The sequence below is a fragment of the Harpia harpyja genome, chromosome 22 (genome assembly GCF_026419915.1).
Source record: "Harpia harpyja isolate bHarHar1 chromosome 22, bHarHar1 primary haplotype, whole genome shotgun sequence".
In the NCBI taxonomy this organism is placed as follows: Eukaryota; Metazoa; Chordata; class Aves; order Accipitriformes; family Accipitridae; genus Harpia; species Harpia harpyja.
The window spans coordinates 20717664-20738569 of record NC_068961.1 but is presented as its reverse complement, the minus strand read 5'-3'; the positions used below and the strand labels follow the sequence as shown (position 1 = coordinate 20738569).

The following is a 20906-nucleotide window of genomic DNA, read 5'->3' as shown; positions in this document are numbered from 1 at the left end:
CCCCCCGCCCCCGCCGCCGCCTTGTGTCAGTACTTAGAAGCTTCTGTTACATGTTAGTGCTCCTTCAACCTTTTGCCACTTGTGGAGCTGTAAAGGTTTTCCACTGAGGAACTTCTGTTGAACTGAAAGCTTATTGATAGATAGGTTTGAGTTTTATTACTTATCTCCTCCGGAATCCCAGGGTTTTTGCGGGCTGTGTTTTGAGAACTGCTATGTTAAATTAGCATTATAACAGACAAACCAAAATAAGAAAGGTATTTCAACTGAGTACCCTCACAGTACTCATTTCAGAAGTGAAATATTTGTCTTGCTACTGTAGTAATATGTTGCTGCATTCTAACCACAGTGAAATCCAAAATGAAATTTTTCCTGCCTTGAAAGAGAAATAACCTGTACTTTGGAGTACCTGCGTCTCCTAAACTGTAGGGAAACTATATTGGGTCAAGATAATTTCTTCAACAGTTAGCTTGTCAGCTGATCCTGACAAATGTTTGGACAGTTGGCTTTGTTCTGGTGATAATACATCACAAAGACTTAACAGGATGCATTGACTGGCAGAGAATACTACTACATTTTGGTGTTGAAGGCAGTTCAGATTCACGCAGCAGAAAATCTTCAAGCCTATTTTTTTCAAGGAGGAAAACAGGAAAAATGCTTTTAAAACAACAAATCATCTTGCCCTACATATAGGCTCCTAGTTCCATCTAAGCTAATAGTAGAAGTACCTCCAGATTTCAGTTTGATTGGAATTTCACTCTGTTGCAAGTGAACAATTTGAAAGCATTTTTACTGAATTCCCCAAAGAGGAGATTTGCTGTGGAGCTCTACCTTTAGGAAAATTTTGCCATGTTAAGCTTGAATGGTTAGATTTTTTTCAGTAATTGTGTTTCTACTTTAAAGTCTGAGAAGTTTAATTACTCCACTTTTCACAGATACACTTACGTGATAGTGACATCTTTCCTGCTGCACACTGGACTGAAACTGTAGTGACGTATTTATTACGCTGTTAATTCTGAGTTTAATTTTCAATAGTGTGCTGTTGAAAGGGGTAAATCTGATACATATACAAAACCCCAAAGTTTTCAAGATTTCTTTTCTGTGAATTAATATTCTGTTCCTTGATTTCTTTCCTTAAATAATGAAATAATACATATATCATAACTGTATATACAGGTTTTTTCAGTTTAATGGCTGTTTGGTTTAGAACCAGAGTGATCACACTTCAGAACATGTTCTGTGCAACTTCAGAAGCTCAGAAAATTCCTTGAATGTGTGGGTAATTACTCTGACTTGGGTTTTTTTCCAAGCATTTCAAGATACTATTTTGTCTTAAACTGTTACTTTTGCTCATTGAAGTTTGATTTTTAAAATGGGATGATTAAGAGGATTTTAAAGGGTTGGTTAGGCTGAACTTTGGACTCAACTGAAATGTAGTGATTTAAAGAGGCTTTTCTGTATTAAGAAACATAACCATGTTTAAAATTCTATTTTTCCCATTGATTCTAGGTACAGCTGCTTTAGAAGAAGATGCTCAAATTCTTAAAGTCATTGAAGCATATTGCACAAGTGCCAAAACACGTCAAACACTAAATTCAAGTAAGTTAGAAAGTACTGAAATGGCTAAACCACAAATTAGATAGTTTGCGAAAAAGAGAGGTGTATGTTCTCAGGCCTTTGAAAGTAGCAAGCTGGACCTGGAAGAAATAATAACCTGTTTCTGGCTTAATATCAGTGCCGAGTGTTTAAGTATTGGATGCCAAGGACCATGGTTAAAGACTATAATTCTTTCAGTATTTAAAAAACACAAAACATAACAAAAAAACCCAAAAGCCAAAAGTGACTACTTGTCATGGTTTAAAATTGCACAAAATCTTCACCAATGAACGAGAGGTGTCTGAACTGAATGTGATAGTTAATCAGTATGCTTTTTGATAAATTTCAAGAAGCTGGTAAGTAGAGAGGAGGAATGAAGACGTAGTCATAATTTTGGAGGAGTGTATTTTTGTCTTGTTCTGTTCAACAAAGACTTCCACTATGGAAAAGTAACCTAGACCTATAAAAATTTCTTTTCTTTTACTGCCACTAGTTGTTTTTAGTGTTAATTACAAATTTTAATCCCATCTCATAATTTCAGGAGAAATTGTTCTCAGATCTGTGTGTTGCTTAAAGCCATTTTTAGTTTCTCAGATCAGTACCTAGATTATTGAAAACCTGTAACGTGCCTCTGGGGTCCTACTTCATTTAATCCAAATCAAGGTTGCCATGTGGAGTTCCTCTGTATTGTAAGTAAAACATTGCGCAAAGCAGGGGAGTCCACCAGCATGTGTTCCATTTACACAAGGAAGGAGAAAATGCTGTTGCGTTTGTTCCGATTGCACAGTTTTTGCACAGTTGAACACCGATTTCATTCGGGGATCCTTGGAACACAGTATAATGATCCTGAAGAACTTGGCTGGTTTTGGTGTTGTCAGGAACTAGAAGAGTGGACATTATAACTTACTCCTTGTCCACTAAAGCTGTTTAAATTTGTGGTATTAATCACTGTTAATACTGCCCACAGTGCTCTGTGCCTGTTTTGCTTCCAGGCAAAAGCACTTTATGCTGACAGTTGAGAAGTCTCAAAATGCAATTGCAAACTTAGTTCATGGATTTTCCTAATACGTGTTTGCTTACTGTTATCGCCTTGAAAAAAATCCAGGTACTTTGTATTCATATGTAATTTAAAATGGGAATATAGCCCTTGTATTAGACTGTAGAAACTTTTGAAGTAATAACAAAAACCTTCATTTCAATTTTTCTGTCTTGAACTGTAGGTCTCCAAGGTGATAAAATTAGCTACTATTACATAATTTTTTATTAATACTAATCTAATTTGTAGCCCTACAGTCATTACAGTAGTGTGTTTAATTGGATAAAAAGGAATGAATGTGTTCAAAATTCTGAAGATATACTGTTGTTCCAAACAAAATTAAATGAGATGATTGCCGTTTAAACGCTTTGACTGTGATCTGTTGATTATTTCCAAGGATAATGTGACAAGAAATGGTTGGGGAAACATTTGCACTTGCACAGTAGTGTGCAAGATATAAAATGTGTGTGCAGATACAAAATGGATATGATTTTTTTTTGCTTTTTTGCCTATTTTTTTCCTTTCTATGTATATTTAAGAAATATACATAGTGCTGTGAGTATCATTGCATACATCAGAAGTCAGCAGCTTTTTTTTGCTCTTAATTGCAGCAAGAAACATTTTTTTAATTGATTAAGCACATGGCTGCTTTGTTTGGAAAGAATAGTGTTGTCATCTAAGACTTTAGGTTTCAGAAGATCCATTTTTAGACTGGTAATGGGGGAAAAAAACAATCATGCTGGAATTGCTTCTGTGGGAGCAGTAGTCAGTGTAGAAGAATAGAATTAAAGAATTGCCTGTCATCCGTGAAGCACGCCCTTGTTTTACATACTCCTTTCTTACCTCCGTGTTAATATTCTGCCTGTCCCTCACAGCACTCATTTGGCAATGCTCCCACCTGCCCCACAGCCCAAAGCCCAAGGGGTGCTGCTTTTGGCAACGTCAGATCAGCAGACCTATGGCACCAGTGCAAACTGGTAGGGAGTGGCAGTAGAGGTAGCAGAGCAACTTTTTAAGTTGTTTGGGTGGGGAAGATGTGGGGTTTAATTTGGGGAGACAGATGCAAACAGAAGAACAGCGTTTCACTTTCTCCTGCTTCTTATATACCGAGTTTATTTTGCACTTTGCTCCAAATGGAGGCTTAAAATCTTTTGCAGTACCATGTGTATGGTGGCTCATAGCATGGCCACTTACATGGTTTCAGTCCTTGGATATTGCCAGGCCTTCAAAAATAAAGGGGGGTTGATCAACTACTCTAGTATTTAATTGGGAAGATAGATTCAGATAGAGGTGTGTAGGAAGAGGTGTTTGAGGGGTCGGAATGGACCAGGCTGTGTTGCTGTTAACCTCTTGGCCCTGTTTCTCTGTGAGTTAATTTACTACATGGTTAAACCAATAACAAGGGGTACAGGCACAGAAAAGCTGTACTTTGACAGCCCTCTTGAGTGGATGCAAGATGTTGCTGCTGATGTAGAAAGTCAGCAGCCCTGCTCTGCATGAGAACCTTTGCTTTTTCCCCTGCATTTTCCTCTTTACCGTGGTGACACAAGCGCTTCTGCGGCTGTGTTGTGAGCTGGTGGGGAAATAACCTGCTTGAAAAAGAATCTTTTGTAGGGTTAATTTTCATTTGAAACTGTTCCCTGATCTGGCTCACCAAGCAGCTGTACAAATGACTGTGTCATTGCAAGGGAGGGAAAGGATGGAGGTACAGATGTGTGATGGGGAACGGCCTGTTGCTTTTCAGATCAGCGCTGGATCGTGCTGGCTTATTGTGTTTATCGCTCTGTCCCCAGTCAAATCCCCTCAGGCCAGAACTGACTCCGTACTTCAAAAGAACCTAACTCCCTCTTCCAAAAAATATATTTTCAAACAAGGTTTTGGTTATTCAAAATTCTCAACTGAGGCTGCTTAGAAGCTTAAAAACCACTTCAAAAATTGTGTTGTAACAGTTCAAACATTATATGCTGAGTGTAACTTATACCTAAACCCCAAACAAATAGAAAAAACAAAGAAAAAAAAAAAAAGAAAAAAACTTTGGTGCCTTTTTAACAATATTTTCTCTTTTCCTTCTCTTCCCATCACCTTTTTGCTTTTATTTCATGTGTTTGGTTGTGGCTATTCCTTACGTTCTCCTCCTCATCCCACCTCTGCCTATCCACATCCACCATTTCATTTCACCTATACATCCTTAGCATGGCAAGGCACTGACCTGATGCATAATCACGTCTTGGCTGATGATGACCAATCAAGTCTAGACTCCTTGGGTCGTCGCAGTAGTCTTTCTCGTTTGGAGCCTTCAGACCTCTCAGAAGACTCTGACTATGACAGTATATGGACAGCCCATAGTTACAGAATGGGGTCTACATCTCGTAAGAGCTGTTGCTCATATATCTCTCACCAGAACTAATGCACTTCTGAGCTTTTTCTTAACAAATGCTTGTTGTATCACAGCCTGCTTTTCTTAGATGTTTTCTTGCTGTTCCTTGTCTCTTTAATGTGATATTTTAACAACTTCTGAGGGAGCTTCTGAAACTTCAGTTATACCTGGTGGAAGGCTCTATTGCCAGTTCAATACACGTACAAATAAGTAATTCTAAAAAGTGTATATCCTGTTAAGGATGATATTTCTTGAGGGTTTTTTTTAACTGACAGATGTTAATTTGTAGCTCTGAATGGTCTTTTTTTTTTTCTTTTGACTTGGTCAGTGTAGCAACAGGTCCTTTCTTTTTTTTTTTTTTTTTTTTTTTTTAAATTTATTTTGGATACAGCGTGTTTTTGTATTTTGAACTGAAACCATACTGGTTTGTGAGCCGAGTGCCAGCAATATGGAAATACCTTAGTGGTAGCGGTTGGATTTTCTACCTATTACAAACAAAATACAAAGCTGGTAGAGTAAGAAAAATGCAGCTTAAAAATAAGCAGAACAAGAGCTGTAAAATCATTCAGATACTCACATATCTGGCCTATTTGTTTGGAAGAGCATTTGCTAATCCATAAAAAATGCTGTTTTTATACTGCTGTCTTTCCCTCATTGCTTAAACGTTTATACGAAGGACCGCACTGCTCTCCCCCCACCCCAGTCTGGCAGTTGTCATGAAAACCCGGCAGTCCATGCTCATTACATGCAGTGTTTTGATAATCTCATGTTACCTATGGTCATACTGTCACTTTACTGTATGCAGTAGCATGGCAGAAAGCAGGGTCTAGATGTTTACTTGCCTGTTAAAATACACAGCTGTCAACTCTCAATTGACCATTCTTCTTGAAAAGACGAGATGAAAATGGTTCCCCTGATGGAGGCTCGCGTGTTCAGCATCTGAAACTCTAGGTACAACTGCGATCACATTGGCTTGTTTGACGTTCTGAATAATAGAATGCTTGGCTTTTGGGTTGTATTGTTTGGAGCATGTCCGTGACAGATTTTATTGTGTCTTGTAACTTCTTTCACGAGCAGGTTTGTTTTCAGCAGCAGCTCTTCAGTTACAGTCGTGTTGGCTTTTCAGAGAACTGTGACATGCTGTGCACAGCTGAAGGTCTCGAACCTGCACCTGGGGCACTGCTGGGGTGAAATGTGTGTGTTCTGTCTTGCGGATACCGTAATCAGCATCAAAACAAAAGTGACCTGTTTTCTACATCTTCCTTGGCGTTAGGGAAAAGCATGTGATGAAAGGACAGAAACAGTTCTTGTTTTCACCAGGGTCCCCAACAGCAATTCCCCTACCCCTTTTCAAGTAAGCATGTTATCCAGTGTTCAGGTATTACTCTATGAACAAGTTCAGAATAATCACGATGCAATAAACTGCCGCCTGGGAACTTGATCACACTCTTTAAAAGATAATCAACACCTTTCTGCAGGTTACATGATCAGAAAGTTAGTAATTGCTGATGTGCCTGATTCCAGAAGGCAGTCAGCGTGGAGAAGCTATTTCAAAGCAGTTCACGTTTGCAGATCTGCATTCAGTCTTGTTTGATCACCTCCTTTATCCTCTCTCATTGTTTTTGGCATTCAAAAATATGACTAACAAAAGCAGCAGTGCTTACCGAGGAGGGTTTTCAGGGGTACATTTTACTAGTCATATGTTAACGTAATGACCAGGAACTTGTGTACATTGAACTTTTTTCAAAATGGAGGAGCGTTGCTTAGAGAAATGCGACGAGTACGTGTGCTCCATACCATTCCACAGCGCATTTGTAACCCACTTCACTCCCCTCTTCCTTTCAGTCAGTTTTTGGTTTTTTTTAACATATATGGAAAGTATGGATTGTTTTCTTTCCTGTTTCTTAAGCTGTGGTGTTCTAGTTGAATAATGTTTTCTGCATTGGATAAACGGTAATTCCTTTATGTCTGTTTCATGTTATATAGTGTAAATATGAGTTTGTAATACAGTTGTTGCACTTGATCTCTCCTTATCACACAGAATGTTTTGTTACTCAGATCCGAAGATTTTATTGACTTTCTATGCACCAAAGCTTTGACAGTTTACCACCATTAATTATTGTAGCATTTAAGTCATTAACTGTTATCATAATTAGGATCTCTCATGTTCTGTAGCCTCATATTAATGTCACCGCACATTTAAAATCATTCCTTGTCTTCAGTGTTCCAGGCCATAAGCTATTGTGAACTTATCAGGAGTATTAATGCAAAATGCTTTTAAAAAAAAAAAAAAAAAAAAAAGGCAAATGTGGAAATGGTGGTATTCGGTCCAAAGGTTCAGTGTTTCTATTTTTGTGGAACTTTAGTCATGGTAATAATAGTACCTTATGTTTATGCAATTCTGTAAATTATATGTGTACAGTTACAAATACACTGGAAGGATGGAGAATCTGAATTGGAAGGTAGGTTCGAGCCATTGTCAGCCCCTCTTCACATGGCTTATGCAGTGTTTCCATAAATTAGTATTTGCCATAAATTGAAACCAACCAATATTAATTGGGTGTTTTGCATAATCTTGCCAAAACACAGTAATGTGTATATAGTGACGTAAAACATAGAAAAAATAATATATATTGTGCACTTCATTTGTGAATGGGAGAAGCCATCTTTAGTAGGTGACTGCCTTTTGAAAATACAAAATGGATGTATATCTGAATGTTGCATTGTACTGTACAGTATGCATATTGTTTGTGGTTACATATATCAATTAAGTGTTTTTGTTTTATATAAAAAGGACATCTGTTATGTACAGTTGAAATAAATTTTGCATTTGCTAGACTGTGACTTTAATATTTAATTATTACACAGGGGGAAAGGACAGCATAACTTGTAACTTAACTTCTTCTTCTCCCCCGCCTCCTTTCTCTCCCTCCTTCTTCCTGGAGGAATCAAATGCTGAAGTGAAAGAGCTTTTTTGACATAAGTGTGTAATCTTTGTTTGATGTAGTTGACAACTACAGGAAATTCAATGTAATGTGAAGTATGTATCCTTCTGTATCCTCTCTTTTTTAAAAATAACTATTCAGACATGTTGCCATCTATAGAATGTTATTCTGTTGCCTCCTTCTCCCCTGAATTGATTTTATTTTCTTCTTTTTCATTTTTTGGATTGGTGTATTCTCAGTAAAAGCACAGGCTGAATTATTGGAACAATCTAAAACCTACTTCTGCAGGTCCTGTTACCAGAGAGAAATTTTATGAATATGATACTGGTTTCTAGAACCTTACATATTTTCAAGATTTAATACTGCAACATCTTTCTCTTCAAAACAAGAGTTATCTTTAGTGCTTCTACTTAAAAGATGCTCATATTTGAGTGAATTAAAATAAAACAGTAACCTAATATACATACTAAAATGTTTACATCAGAATAAACGAAGTAATCTCCTACTTCTATTAAAAGGTCATAACATTTTGCTGCTATGATTGTAGTAACTCTAGTTTCAGCTCTGCAGCCCTCTGGTTGGAAGTTTTTGTATTGGTTAGTGAAATACACAGGAAGTTTAGTGGGATAGCTATTCCCAAATGTTGTCTTAGAAATATCCCGCTTCTTCAGATGGTGTATCTGTCTTTCAGACTCTTCATTCTGTTCTTATACGACTAACACTTACATATGGAGCTGTATGTGTTTCAGTCCACTTCAGTTATTTTCATTTTACTCATCAAAACATTTTGCTGTAAACTGCTTAGATCTGTTACCTGAGTCATGTGAGGTTTTTTTCCTATTTGTGTATCACTGTTAGTTAAAAAACAACAACAAATAACTTCATGCCAAAACCTTCTTTGTTACTCCCAAGAATTGCAAACAACAGTGTATTTTATACAGTGAAACTCAAGTTTGGCCTGATGTTTGGATTCTGACTTGTTGTTATCTGTACAAAGATATTAAAGGGTTCCCTTTTGACATCAGCAGATCTGTAGCATGAAGGATTTTTTTTCAATGCTTTAATCTCAATGCATTCAGAGTCTGAGGGCACCATTTTTAGGATTCTTCATATTAGAACCTCATCAAAGATTCATTGAGAAAGAGAAGGTTAATTTGGCAGGTCTGCTTATCCATTTTAACATCTTTTATATAACTAACACAATGAAACACTGAATGTTTTAAATAACAAGTAATTCTTATTTTTTGTCTACTGTTTGCTTGTCTAGGAAATATACACGTCTGTACATACTGGTGGCTAATGGTAGATCTAAACAGTTGTGTATGCACATATTTGTTTTTCAGTGGCAAGTCAGACTTCTGTCTTTGAAGTTCAAACAAATAATTTCAAAGAGCTTCTTAGGTTATGAAGAGAGCCTAGTAAAGTTGCTGAAAACCAGAACTGTATATTTGCAAGTACTGTTTCTAATTTTTTACCTTTATTGTGCCTTGTTCCCCTCCTTACCTCTCCTAATCACAATAAAGGTATGAAAAAGTGAAGAAAACAGCAATACTTAAAAGCTGTGCAACAGAGTCATGGCTGATAGCCTCAAATTATGCCATGCATTTCTTAAAATTAACCGCCATCGCCACATGTCTAACTTCCATAGCTTAAATTAGGACCCTCATAGTCGCTGGAAGAAGGCAAACTCTTTGTAGAGTATCACTGTAAAAGTACCTAGGTTGAGCCTTCTCCTCCACATGGCCAGCTGGAGGAAGGAGCCCTGGTCTTGATGGACTGGGGGGAGCTGGCTTTTAACTGAGGCCCTGAGGTTAGCTGCTTTAAGTAGGTGATGTGCATACCCACCTCTGTTTTACTGTTGCCTTAAATGGTTCCTGGCCAGACAAGGCCTTTGAACGTAGGCGGAGACTTAATACCTGGTTAAAGTGAAAAGGTATCTGAATTTCATCCCCCTTCTTCTCTTCCTTCCCTCCTGCCTGATGTGTTAAGATCCGTGCAAAACTTCTGGACTCTCTTCACATGTGTCTGCTAAATGATTCGGAACGAAGGACCAGACTGATTACCAGTACAGCTCCTTCTGAAGCCTGGTTTCTGTCAGGAACCAGCATGGTACCATATCAACTGGTTTTTAAGATGTCATGCTCCCTTTGGAGGAGAGTGAATAGAAGGCTGGGGTTGTGCGGTTATGCTTGCAAACAGATATCACTGAGAACCTCTGTGGCATTCAGTCTGGGCTCTAGTTTCTTCCCGTTTTGGTGTTAAGACTGTACTCCAGGGCTGGTTTCAGGCAGGTATAAAGTGAACTTCTGTCACAGTCTTTCAGCCACATAAATATCCAAACAGCTTTCAGCTTTCCTTTTTTTTTCCGGAAATGCTCAGAACTGCTTGCTGGTTTGGCTGATTATTAGGCTGGAAAGGGGATCAGACACTGAAAACTAAAAGCACGCGGCTGTTACCCACAGGCTTGTTCTTGTATCTCGGGTGTTGCACCACATTACATAGTGGGTATTGCTAAGGTCTCTACCCCTGGTCTGAATGCCACGTAGGCTGTGTTTATTATTTGCTTTACTCTGGAGGCTAAATTTGCTAAACCTACAATTTAGGGTATGGTATTGGGAAGAAGCATTGTAATTCTTTATTCTCCACTCTAGGGCTGGGAGGTATTGATACTGAATAGATAACCTTTATTTTCTTGCTGGAATTTAATTGATGGGAACTTAGTTGAATCTTGATCATAGCAGCCAGTTGTTTTGCCTTAAATATGCAACAGACTTCTAAACAGTGGGGTCATTCTTCCAAGACCCTGGATTTAGTTCCCCATTGAAAAGCTAACGGCATCTTACTCAGCCTTACTATTTGTTTGCTAATCTTGTAGTAATTGCCTGGGTTTGCCAAACATCTATTCTTCTCCCATCCACCTTGCTTCCCCCCATACCCTCAAAAAAAGGAAAAGAAAACCCTGTTTTGTAAAGCTTTGGGGGTAGTGTTCCATCTTTTTTAAACTAGTACTTTTGGTTGCATTGTCTCAAGGTGATTTAGGGCCAGAGTTATTTGAGGTCAATTTAAACATTGTCTTTTGGCCCATTGACTTGGAACGAGAGTGAGTAGTGTCTCATAATAAAATTCAGCATGAAACTTGGATGCTTAGGATTGATGAATGGCAGAAATGGCAAACTGAAGTAATTTTTGATTCTTCTGCACTACTTCATGAAAACATGGAATATGTCTCAAAGAAGTGCTTAGGATTTTCTAAGTTGCAGGAATTTCTTAGACTGCCCTTTTAGTACAACTTTGTGTGAACTACGCATTGTGCTATAATGCAGCCCTCTCTTCATGTCCTAAAGCTGTAGCTGTAAACTTTTCCAGAGAGAAATGGTCACATAGAGAATAGACATAAAGAACCTGCTGGAGGCACAAGGTGCAGTTTAGGGAACATTGCTGAGTGCCAGTAGTGAGGTGACTATGCTTGAAGTTCCTTCTAGATGTGTAATTGCCAGAAAATGCATCTTAAAAAGAAAAGCTTCTGGCATAAATGGTGCAGAAAAGCAAGATGGTGAAGTAGCTTCATTTTACCGTTAGAACTTGACACATCAAGTCTGATGTTACTGTGCACGTACTCATTTGATGACAGGGTCCTTTGTTGCAGGATAGATGTGCTGTGTGTTTGTACCTTTGATACTTAGCAAGTGCTCGTGGGGTTTAGGAAAAATTCCAAACCAAACAAAAAACCCTGCCAAAACTCACAAAAAGCAAACCAAGGTGAAGAAGAAAGTGGGGGTTTTTTGCATAAGTACAAATTGTAAGAGCAGCAAGGGTTCTGAGATACGAATTTAAAAGTTGCATGACCAACGGTATTGGAGCAATGAAGGCGAGAGTGAAACTTGTGATGTCCTGAATTCCACAGTAGTTAATGTTTTGTGGCACAGGAAGGTCAGTGTTCACAGCAACAGTTTTGCATCGTGTAAGTGTGTATGTGTACTATGTGGTCTCCTTGTGCGTATAATGTTGGTGAACATTTTGTTTTTAATGAAACTGCATTCTGTGTCTCAGTAGTATTAAGTGTTTACTGTGCTATGCTGTACATACATCAGGATATGCTGGTGTAGACATCTCTTTTACATGCATGTGTGTATATAACTGTACTGCTGGGACTTTTTTTTTTTAAAGCTGTCTACTCCACGCTGTTTCTGCTTTGCAAGGACCCGTGTTACTCTGACCAGGCAAAGACAATTGGATGCAGCTCTGTACAGAGATAAATACAACGCGCTGCTCCATCTGGTTGAAGGGAGTCACGGGTGAGAAACACGTGGCAGTTCTCTCCCTTTGGTCAGTGTCTCCGTCGACGTGTGCTGGGCTGAGGTGCTCCACATTGGTACAGAGACCCAAAATGTAGTGATCTGGTGGCAGCTGCTGCCAGCTAATTCCTAAAATAACATTTAGCTCGGTGTTCTCTGCTACGTCCTGGGCTAATAAAGCAGAGCAGTAAGCAATTAACTGAAATAAGCATAAGACAACTTTTTGCAATTAGAGACTGACAGTGCAAACTGGGAAATGTCCTTGAGCTCCATACAGAGTTTGGATGTGCTTGTTTTATGGGTTATTCCTTCCCTGGAAAATAAGTGGAAGGGCATTAACCCATAAAAGATTTCTTCACTCTGTTAGCTGAAGAACTTGCAGCTTTCAAGGACGAGATTCTGTTCTCAAATCTGCAGTTATCTTTATTCCATAAAATTTTAACCATCATGTACTGATACATTAGATCTTTACTGTCAGCTTAAGGAAACTGTTTTCTTCATTAAAGGACTCTTGTTATTGTTTGCTAAAGCAGTTTAAATAGCTTAACACGTACTGCTGAACTACGGTCCCTACAAACTCATTGTTCAGAACTCAAGACTGCAGGTGTGGTGTTAGGGAACTTAGTATTTTTCTATGAACTTGATTTCTTTCATTTATTTTCTGTGTTCAGATTATGTATTTTATCATGAACCATAAAAGAAAAGCACTGTTATCACAAAGCAGCTGTTCAGCAAGAGCTAACTAATTTCTCCTGACAGGCATGCACCCTGTAGTACCTAGTTATCAGTTCAAACTGTACTAGACTTAAAACATTCCTGGTTAATGAAAGTTCATTACAATGAATTGGTAGGCAAGTCTACCTTTTTTGTTAAAACTGATATCTTGGTTAAAATAGGCAAGAACTTTAATGCCTTATCTGCTGTGTTTGAATTCTGAACAAATGCTTAGACAGCAATTTATTTGCAGACCTTGTTTTAAAAAAAATGCCTGTAATTTGTTGCAGCCTAATGAAATAATGTTTCTAGAATACATACTTCATGTATGTATGAATGGATACACATCTCTGAGGTGTAGATTTTTCTATTCAGAGCTACTTTTTTAGAATCTATACGTATTATCAATTATAATAAATTATAAATTGTAATGATTGTGGAAGATGTTTTGAAGATGTTGGAATGTTTTGAGTTTCTATTGTCAAACCATTAAGTGCTTTTAAAAACATTTATTGAATACAAAGTATGTATTTCATTTGGTAGGAGTTTATTCTAGGACTAAAAGGCTATCTGTAAGTGTATGTGTGTGTATACACGTACACACACACACACCATTGTGTTGTTTATAGTGTTTCAGGGGAAAGGGATTTTAACTTTTTTTCTTCCATTGCTGTATTATTTGATACTATTATTCTGCTCCTTACCGATACAGTAATTGGTTTAGAGTGGAATTATTTCTTGAATTTATATCGGTGTGAGATCAGAATCTGTCCTTGAGGCTTAAATCACTGTTACTTAAACACATCTATCTCTTTCCAAGTCAGCTACAGTGAATTTGTATAGCTTTTACTGAGATAGTTGAATGGTGCACCGTTCAACGAATGGTGTAGCATCCCCGTCGATGACACAGGAGTTATGTCAGCAGCAGGATAGGAATGTCAGACAATTTTTTTGTTGTCGTAAGGCTGTGGTTTTGAATGTTAAAAATGTGTCAGTAACTTGTGTGTGTGGAGGGAAGGGGGAAATGGAAGCTGATATACCTTGGTCATGCAGGTGTGTCATGCAATGAATGAAATAATAATCTTTAAAATGCCCCAGCAATATTTTTGAGTTGCTCATTTTGTAATTTATTTTTACAACAGGTTCCCGTAAAGAATCAGCTCCTCAAGTCTTGCTTCCAGAAGAAGAAAAGATTATTGTAGAAGAAACTAAAAGTAATGGTCAGACTGTTATAGAAGAGAAGTAAGAGAACATTTAATGAATGATGGATTAAACCAGTAAACTTTGCACTCTTCCTCATCCTCCCATCTCCCATTATAGTAGTGTGTCTATGGTATATTTGTAGTAGGGAACAGAGCTGTTTGGAGTATGCTGCCAGTCCTTTAAGTGCAGTTGGCCTTCATTTAAATGCTTGTAGTCTCATTTCTTTGTATATGCTATGCAACTTCTTCCTTCCAGGCCAAGAAGTGATATGTTTCCCTTTTAAGTAATTTTTCCAAGTACTGTAGCATTTCAGTATTAAATTGGTGTAATCCTTCTAGTTAGTGTGTGGTGTCATTCTATTTTTTTGGTAAGGTGTATGTTGGAAATGAAATACAGTTCTGTTACAGAAAGCTGTAATACAGAAACCAGTATAGGTCCATATGTGCTTGAGAGGTGTATCCTGTTACAGAAGCTGGTAAGAGGTCCTTGCCTTACTGAATATAAATCGGGATAAGAGAAAATGTTTTCAATACAGTTTGAAATTAGCTGTTAGCTGTGGGTTTGGGGTTTTTTTAAATGCATTTCATTTAACAGTTTTGTCTAACAATAGATTTAGGCATGTATTTCTGAAAACCCTTGTAACAGATCATCTTTTTTTTTCATTTTAGAAGCCTTGTTGACACAGTATATGCATTAAAGGATGAAGTACAGGAGTTAAGACAGGTTGGTAACTTGCTACATTTATAGCGACATGGAAATGGAAAGATGGAAGGCTTATTATAAAAATAAATACGGCTTGTAAGTTGATTCACTTTGACAGGAATGAACGTGAATTTTGGACTAGATCCACTTTTAAAAGTAAAACATACTGATTTGACAAAAAGCACCTTCTCTGGTGGTTGTCATCAGCTCTTGGAGCACCAACCTTTGAGAATAGTGTTAAGTATCCTCTCTCTGAGGTGACTTACTAAGCTGTGTTTCATTTATTTTTGGATGTTACAACTTGTGAAATGTTGAAAGTGTTAAGCAAATGCGGTTTTGCTGTATCATCAGCAAAATAAGCTTATAGAGACTGTGAAATAGTATTTGCTCTAGAACATATAATTTTAGTAGTATAAATGTCTGGATCTGTTTAGGCCTTTATTAATGGTCTTTCAGTAACTTGAACACCTCTTAGGAATCAGTTCTTAAAACCTCTCGTTTCCAGAGACGAGAGTCCTTTTCAGTGTCTGTCATGTGGCCTTTTTTAAATGAGGGCTTCACGTTAGCTTAGGGTGCTGCTTTGTCCATGGGGGAACTGTGCAAGATCTCACCCGAGTTGCTGGTATGGAAGTTGCAGCTGATGTTTTAAGCTTGTTTTAAGTATCCAAAATGAGGTGTTTAAAAATGACTTTTTCTTGCCAGGACACAGCCTGTTTAAACCATGTTAATGATGCCGCACGTAGTCATTGCTCAGTGTGTAGGCGAAAAAGCATTGAATTATCCTCACTCTCCAATGTGTGAATTTGCTAACTGACCTTAACAGTTCTGACTCAAGAAGTTGGATTAAATCTCCTGTGTTAATGTAAAATGGATTTGTATTCAATTTACTTTAGGCTTTGGGCTATAAACATGAATCCGAATTCTTTGCCCATCTGTAAGCGTGCCCAGTATTTCTAAGGATGTCATGCATGTTCCTCGAAATAGGATAGCTGATGTGTTAAATACTTAAAGTCTGCTGTTTTCAATGTATAAAGCATATGTATCCCAGGTTTGATGCAAATTTGACAGTCTTTTGAAAAATACAAATCACGTAATACAAGCAGCAACAATAACCCACTAATATTCCTGTGGCCTGGCTGCTTTTGTACAAAGGATAAATATGCTGCCTTACTGAGGCCCCACAGATCTCTGTGTGACCCTAAACAAAAAGTCACAGTCTCCTGAACTTCCAAGCAACAGCTCTCTTTTCTGGTGCCTTGCCAAATAGATGGTCTCTTCAGAATCTCACATCTTCCAGGGCCAAGACCTCTGAAAGCCTGAGTTCATTTTCTTGTATATCAGGAATCTCAGCTTAGAAGCATTTCTTGGTCTGCTGCTGTGACGTTGCCAACTGAAGTGGCAGAAATGATCTCTGAGCCGGGAAGGTCCCGAGTGACCAAGGGCTTTATGGATAAAGGCTCTCTGGGAGTACCTAGTGCACTGGTGGGTGTAGGCACCGGACTGCCTTCTGGTGAGAATTGCCACGCGAGGTGGGATCCCTCCTGTAGCAACTTCCATAGGTTATTTATAGCTGTTGCTCCACAGGCACTACGTTTGAATAGTACAGTCCTGAATTGGCAGTAAATTAATAAAGAAATGAAAAGAAATTAAGTCTGTACCTACAAGAAAAGAATGAGATTTCTGAGTTTCTCAACAGACTTGAGGAGGGAATGGAGTTAATGAGGCAGCAGCTATTGATCCCATCCTGTTTCTACAAAGGTCTGTAGATGACAGCTGATGGGAGTCCAGTGGGACCCCTGGATTGCAGACCCGTGTTTGTTACACACCTGTAGACTGGTTGTCTTGGGGCCTTAACATAATGTTGTCTTATCTTCTGGTTGCTTCCCTGCTGTTGCTAGCATCACCTTGGCCTGTACAGGATTGAACAGTGTAAGCATTACCGTGGTTTGGTCAGTGACATCCTTACGGTCCTTTTGTTCGTGATATTTCAATACCGCCTGATGGCGCTAAATATTGACAACTGACTCACTCGTTAATACACATGCAGAGTGGTGGTCTTCCTTGAAATTCAGACTCCTCTTAGACTGTTGGTAGTCATCTGTCTGGTTTAAAATTTAGTCACAAAACATCTTCCAGAGAACATAATGGTTTTCAAGATACTCCTTTCAACTATCTACTTTCCTAATGAAGCAAGTTAATTTGCATTAAGTTTTAAGAAGCTTTTCTGAGATTGTGAAACTAGTTATAATCACAGGAGGAATCTTAGAGGGGATATTTACTCTACTTATTGCTCCATTTCCCTTCTCCATTAACAACAAATCTATTCTATTCTTCATTGATCAGATTTGAGCAGAAGAATTCAAGATTATTGGCCATCTGTTGCTAGCACTTGCATTATAAAGGACTCCTAAGTATAAATGGGAAATAGCTCAGTTTCCATTTGGTGGTTTTTGTTGCATTGTGTGAAGTAACTGTGTGTAACTTGTGAAATTTTAATAGAAGGCTTTGCTTTTGAACAGCTAATAGTCTTACTGAGAAGAGCCTTCAGAATTTGTAATTGACAATGTATGTGTGGTCAGAAAAGATCTGTTTAAAAAAAAAAACCAACTAATATTTCTGTCTCTATTAAACAGGATAATAAAAAGATGAAGAAATCATTAGAAGAAGAACAAAGAGCTCGCAAGGACTTGGAGAAGCTTGTTAGAAAAGTTCTAAAGAACATGAATGACCCATCTTGGGATGAAACCAACTTATAACTAATTTTTTTCTTTTCTTTTTTTTTTTTTTCCCCTTTTTCTTTCTGTTGAAAGACCAGTTGTAAAACTGAGCTGGGAAGCCTTCTGACATTAGTCAGTGTTGCATCAAGAGCACTACAAAACAGGATTTAACTGGATCTAGTGATTTCTTGCTCTGAACATATAGAACCAGTCAAGCCATTTACTGAAGCAATCTGTACTTTAAGTGTGGAGACAGTGGATCCTGAACTCTACTAAACTTAATTTGTTTGCATCTAAATTACCTCATTTTGCAGAAAGTGCAGCACCTGACTAAAAGTCCATGTTTTTCAGTGGCTTTTTAATTAAATATATATTTTTCTTGTAAATATCTGTAATTTTGAATGCATATGTGATTGATGTATCAGGGCTGATATGTTGTTTTTTTCTCTTGTTATTATAATGGTCACAAGTGTTAGAAATGACGGCAGTACTGTCTTACCTAAGAAAGGTCAGAGTTCTTTGTGGATAATTATGGATTTGTTCCAAATTACCTACTCATCACACATGCAAATTTGAAAACCTAATTTTCCTATTGACCACTGTATTTAAATCCTTCACTGTTATTTATGTCTGTGCATACATTTTTAAACAGTTTACAATTCTTTAAGAACAGTATTAAAATACAGAAGATTGTTTATTGACAGTAGAAACAATTTTTAACAAAACTAATGCCCGTGATTTACGTTCATGTACACTTGTTTGGCAGACTAATCTGTTGTGCTTTGGCCATCAAAAGACTGATGTACTTGCCTGCTTTTTATGACTGTGATTTTTAGGTGTTTATGTACTACATTTTCTATTGTTGTGCTTAAACATACAGCTGGCTGATAATTTAATAGATCATGCAGTTTGTTAAAGCAAAAAAATCAATCTAATCCAGAATTTTGTGAATAAATTGTTGCTATTTATATTTTATGGTCATAACAATTAAATTTTAGCTAACCTTTGTGCGTAAGACACATGGGCTAGGCCAAACTTCATTCAGAGCTTTGTTTTTATACCACTATGTAAGACTCTCTGTTTGGAATTCCCAGACTGTGGTAGCAGTCATTCATTTCCCACCCTGTCTACTCAGTGTGTTGCTGGTTTCTGTCCTACTAGGATTTAAGTGGAAACAAATCTGGAAATAAGATACTTTTTTTTAAATCATACTGTAATTCATAATTTGCACTGCTGACAGATTTAAAAATACGTAAATGAACATTTATTCCCTAGTCTGATAGGTGCAATTACTGCAATCTTTTCTCGTATTTAAAATAGGAGATGCTGCGTCACTGCAAATGGTGAGCTTCAGTTGGAGCACTTAAAATACTAATCCCATTAAAGTTCATTATAAGTGTTTCATTGATTCTGGCAAACTTTGGATTAAACTCCAGACGGTGCAATTTTCTGAGGGGTTTGTCTTCAGTTGACAGTCAGAAGTGCAGGTATAGCATGGACCCAAGTCGCACCTTTTGTCATCCTGATTTCCTAGTGCCCTTTAACTCCTGTTCAGTTTCATGCTCAGACTTGAGCAAATGTTTATATGAACTTTAATGAGTTGGAGCCAGGATGATTAGCGTAGTAAGAATTGTCATGCACACTTTGAATCTAATGAAGAAATCTGTTTTTAAAGCTATCCACTTTTCTCAGCCAAGAGCAGCTTTTTTTAAATAGGAAAGAAAAGTCAATGATTACATACTTGAGAAACAATTCTGTGGGAATGGATACTTAAGAATCTGAATAGACAATTAGTTGTCTGATGTAAGAAGCTTGAATATATTTGTAGGTATTTTAATTTGTGTTCCTACAATGTAAAAATGTCTTTCTTTATTCTAAAGGAGGAGACTGGATAAGAAAACTAAAAATGTCTACAGTATCAGAGTTACTTTTATGTGCAGAACTTTAAATTTATGATAATTCTTGATGCCAAAATATTTTCCTGTTGTTTGCAGTTGCACAAAAATGTGGACTGACATTTATATTTATCTTCTTATTTAGAAAGTACTCTTGCTAAAAGCTAAGTGATACTGAACCCTGAAAATTCATAGTATCTTGGCTAAATTTAGATTTGGGAATGCCAATATAATTAGAATTTTGCTAACATTTTTACCTTCTGACATTCAGGCTATTTTCGGAGTGAATTTTAATTTTTCAGTTGGGCATACGTGAAAGGACATTCCAGAGGAAGACGTATAAAAGGAAAACATTAACCTTAGCAGTATTTAGCAAATTTTAACTCAGGAACAACTTCCATCATAACAATTTGTTTTACATTATATTGTAAAGAGTGACATTGCTATGTAAATTTGCTGACTCTTCGTACCTGTGATTATTATCATTTCTGACAGTACCCCTATACTGACATCTAATGAACATGCCTTAAACACTGGGATTAAGCAGTTGTTAAATATGACTAGGACTTAGGGACTGATTTTATTCAAGGTGGATTGGGATGACTAATTTTTACAAAAAAAGAAAAAAAAAAAAGAAAAAAGAAAAGAAAATGGACAAAACCCCCACCTAATATTGTAGGTAGCCTTTGTCTCTAGTGCAGAGAGCGAGCTTCAGGCTTTTGGGAAGCTAGGAGTATCTGAACTTTTTTCTTTGACAATTTGTTATACTGTACATAGATTGTAAATTTCACCATGGACCTTCTGAATTGTTGGAAACTTTATATAAGCATGGATAAATGGGGCACTGTTTATTTAACCTATTAAAGGGTTATTTCTTTGCTCTCATCATTTAGGGATGAGGAGATGAAGCCATTTCTTATCCTATAGATGTGAAGCACTTTCAGTTCTGAACTGTCCAAAATGTAGCATAACATTTCTCTGTACTTACTGATGTATGTGTGTTTGTCTCGCCATGTCATGACACCTTAAAGATTGAACAACTGACCGCCTTTGTATAAACCTTCTTAATGCAAATCATTTAGGGATTTTAGAGTGTCTGTTTACGGTATCTGTGGAGAACTCAAGTTTAGTTTAGACGTCACAATAATATCCTGGTATCGACTACTAAAGTGTTTATGCTACATTGTTGTAATTAAACCATGATTTTTCCCCTACGCTATGAAGTGTTACATTTCATGTAGTATGTGGGCTGTGAGATTAAGAAGGAAAATTGCTTTAATTTTTTTTGCCTTTCATATAAATAACCTCTGCTATTTAATAGTTGATATACTACCTTGAAAGGGCTTTTTCATGGTCTTTTATAATAGGAAATTGATGCCTGGAAAACAAACAAAGCAAGGGTTGTTTAGAGGGGTGAGAAGGAGGATCT

General features: G+C 37.3%; 1 protein-coding gene across 5 annotated transcripts in view; it reads left to right on the top strand.

The window, feature by feature from the left end:
• ARHGEF7 (Rho guanine nucleotide exchange factor 7) overlaps positions 1–20691 on the top strand; it is a 127431-nt gene extending 106740 nt beyond the window's left edge. For 4 of the 5 annotated variants that reach the window (XM_052773623.1, XM_052773627.1, XM_052773625.1 and 1 more), the window contains 5 exons: positions 1507–1596; positions 4822–4998; positions 14103–14202; positions 14832–14886; positions 17499–20691. In XM_052773623.1, coding sequence (XP_052629583.1) covers positions 1507–1596; positions 4822–4998; positions 14103–14202; positions 14832–14886; positions 17499–17621 — 545 coding nt within the window. In that variant the 3' untranslated portion in view covers positions 17622–20691. The remainder of the gene's footprint in view (positions 1–1506; positions 1597–4821; positions 4999–14102; positions 14203–14831; positions 14887–17498) is intronic. The other variant, XM_052773624.1, reaches the window with a different exon arrangement.
• The last annotated feature ends 215 nt before the right edge of the window (positions 20692–20906 follow it).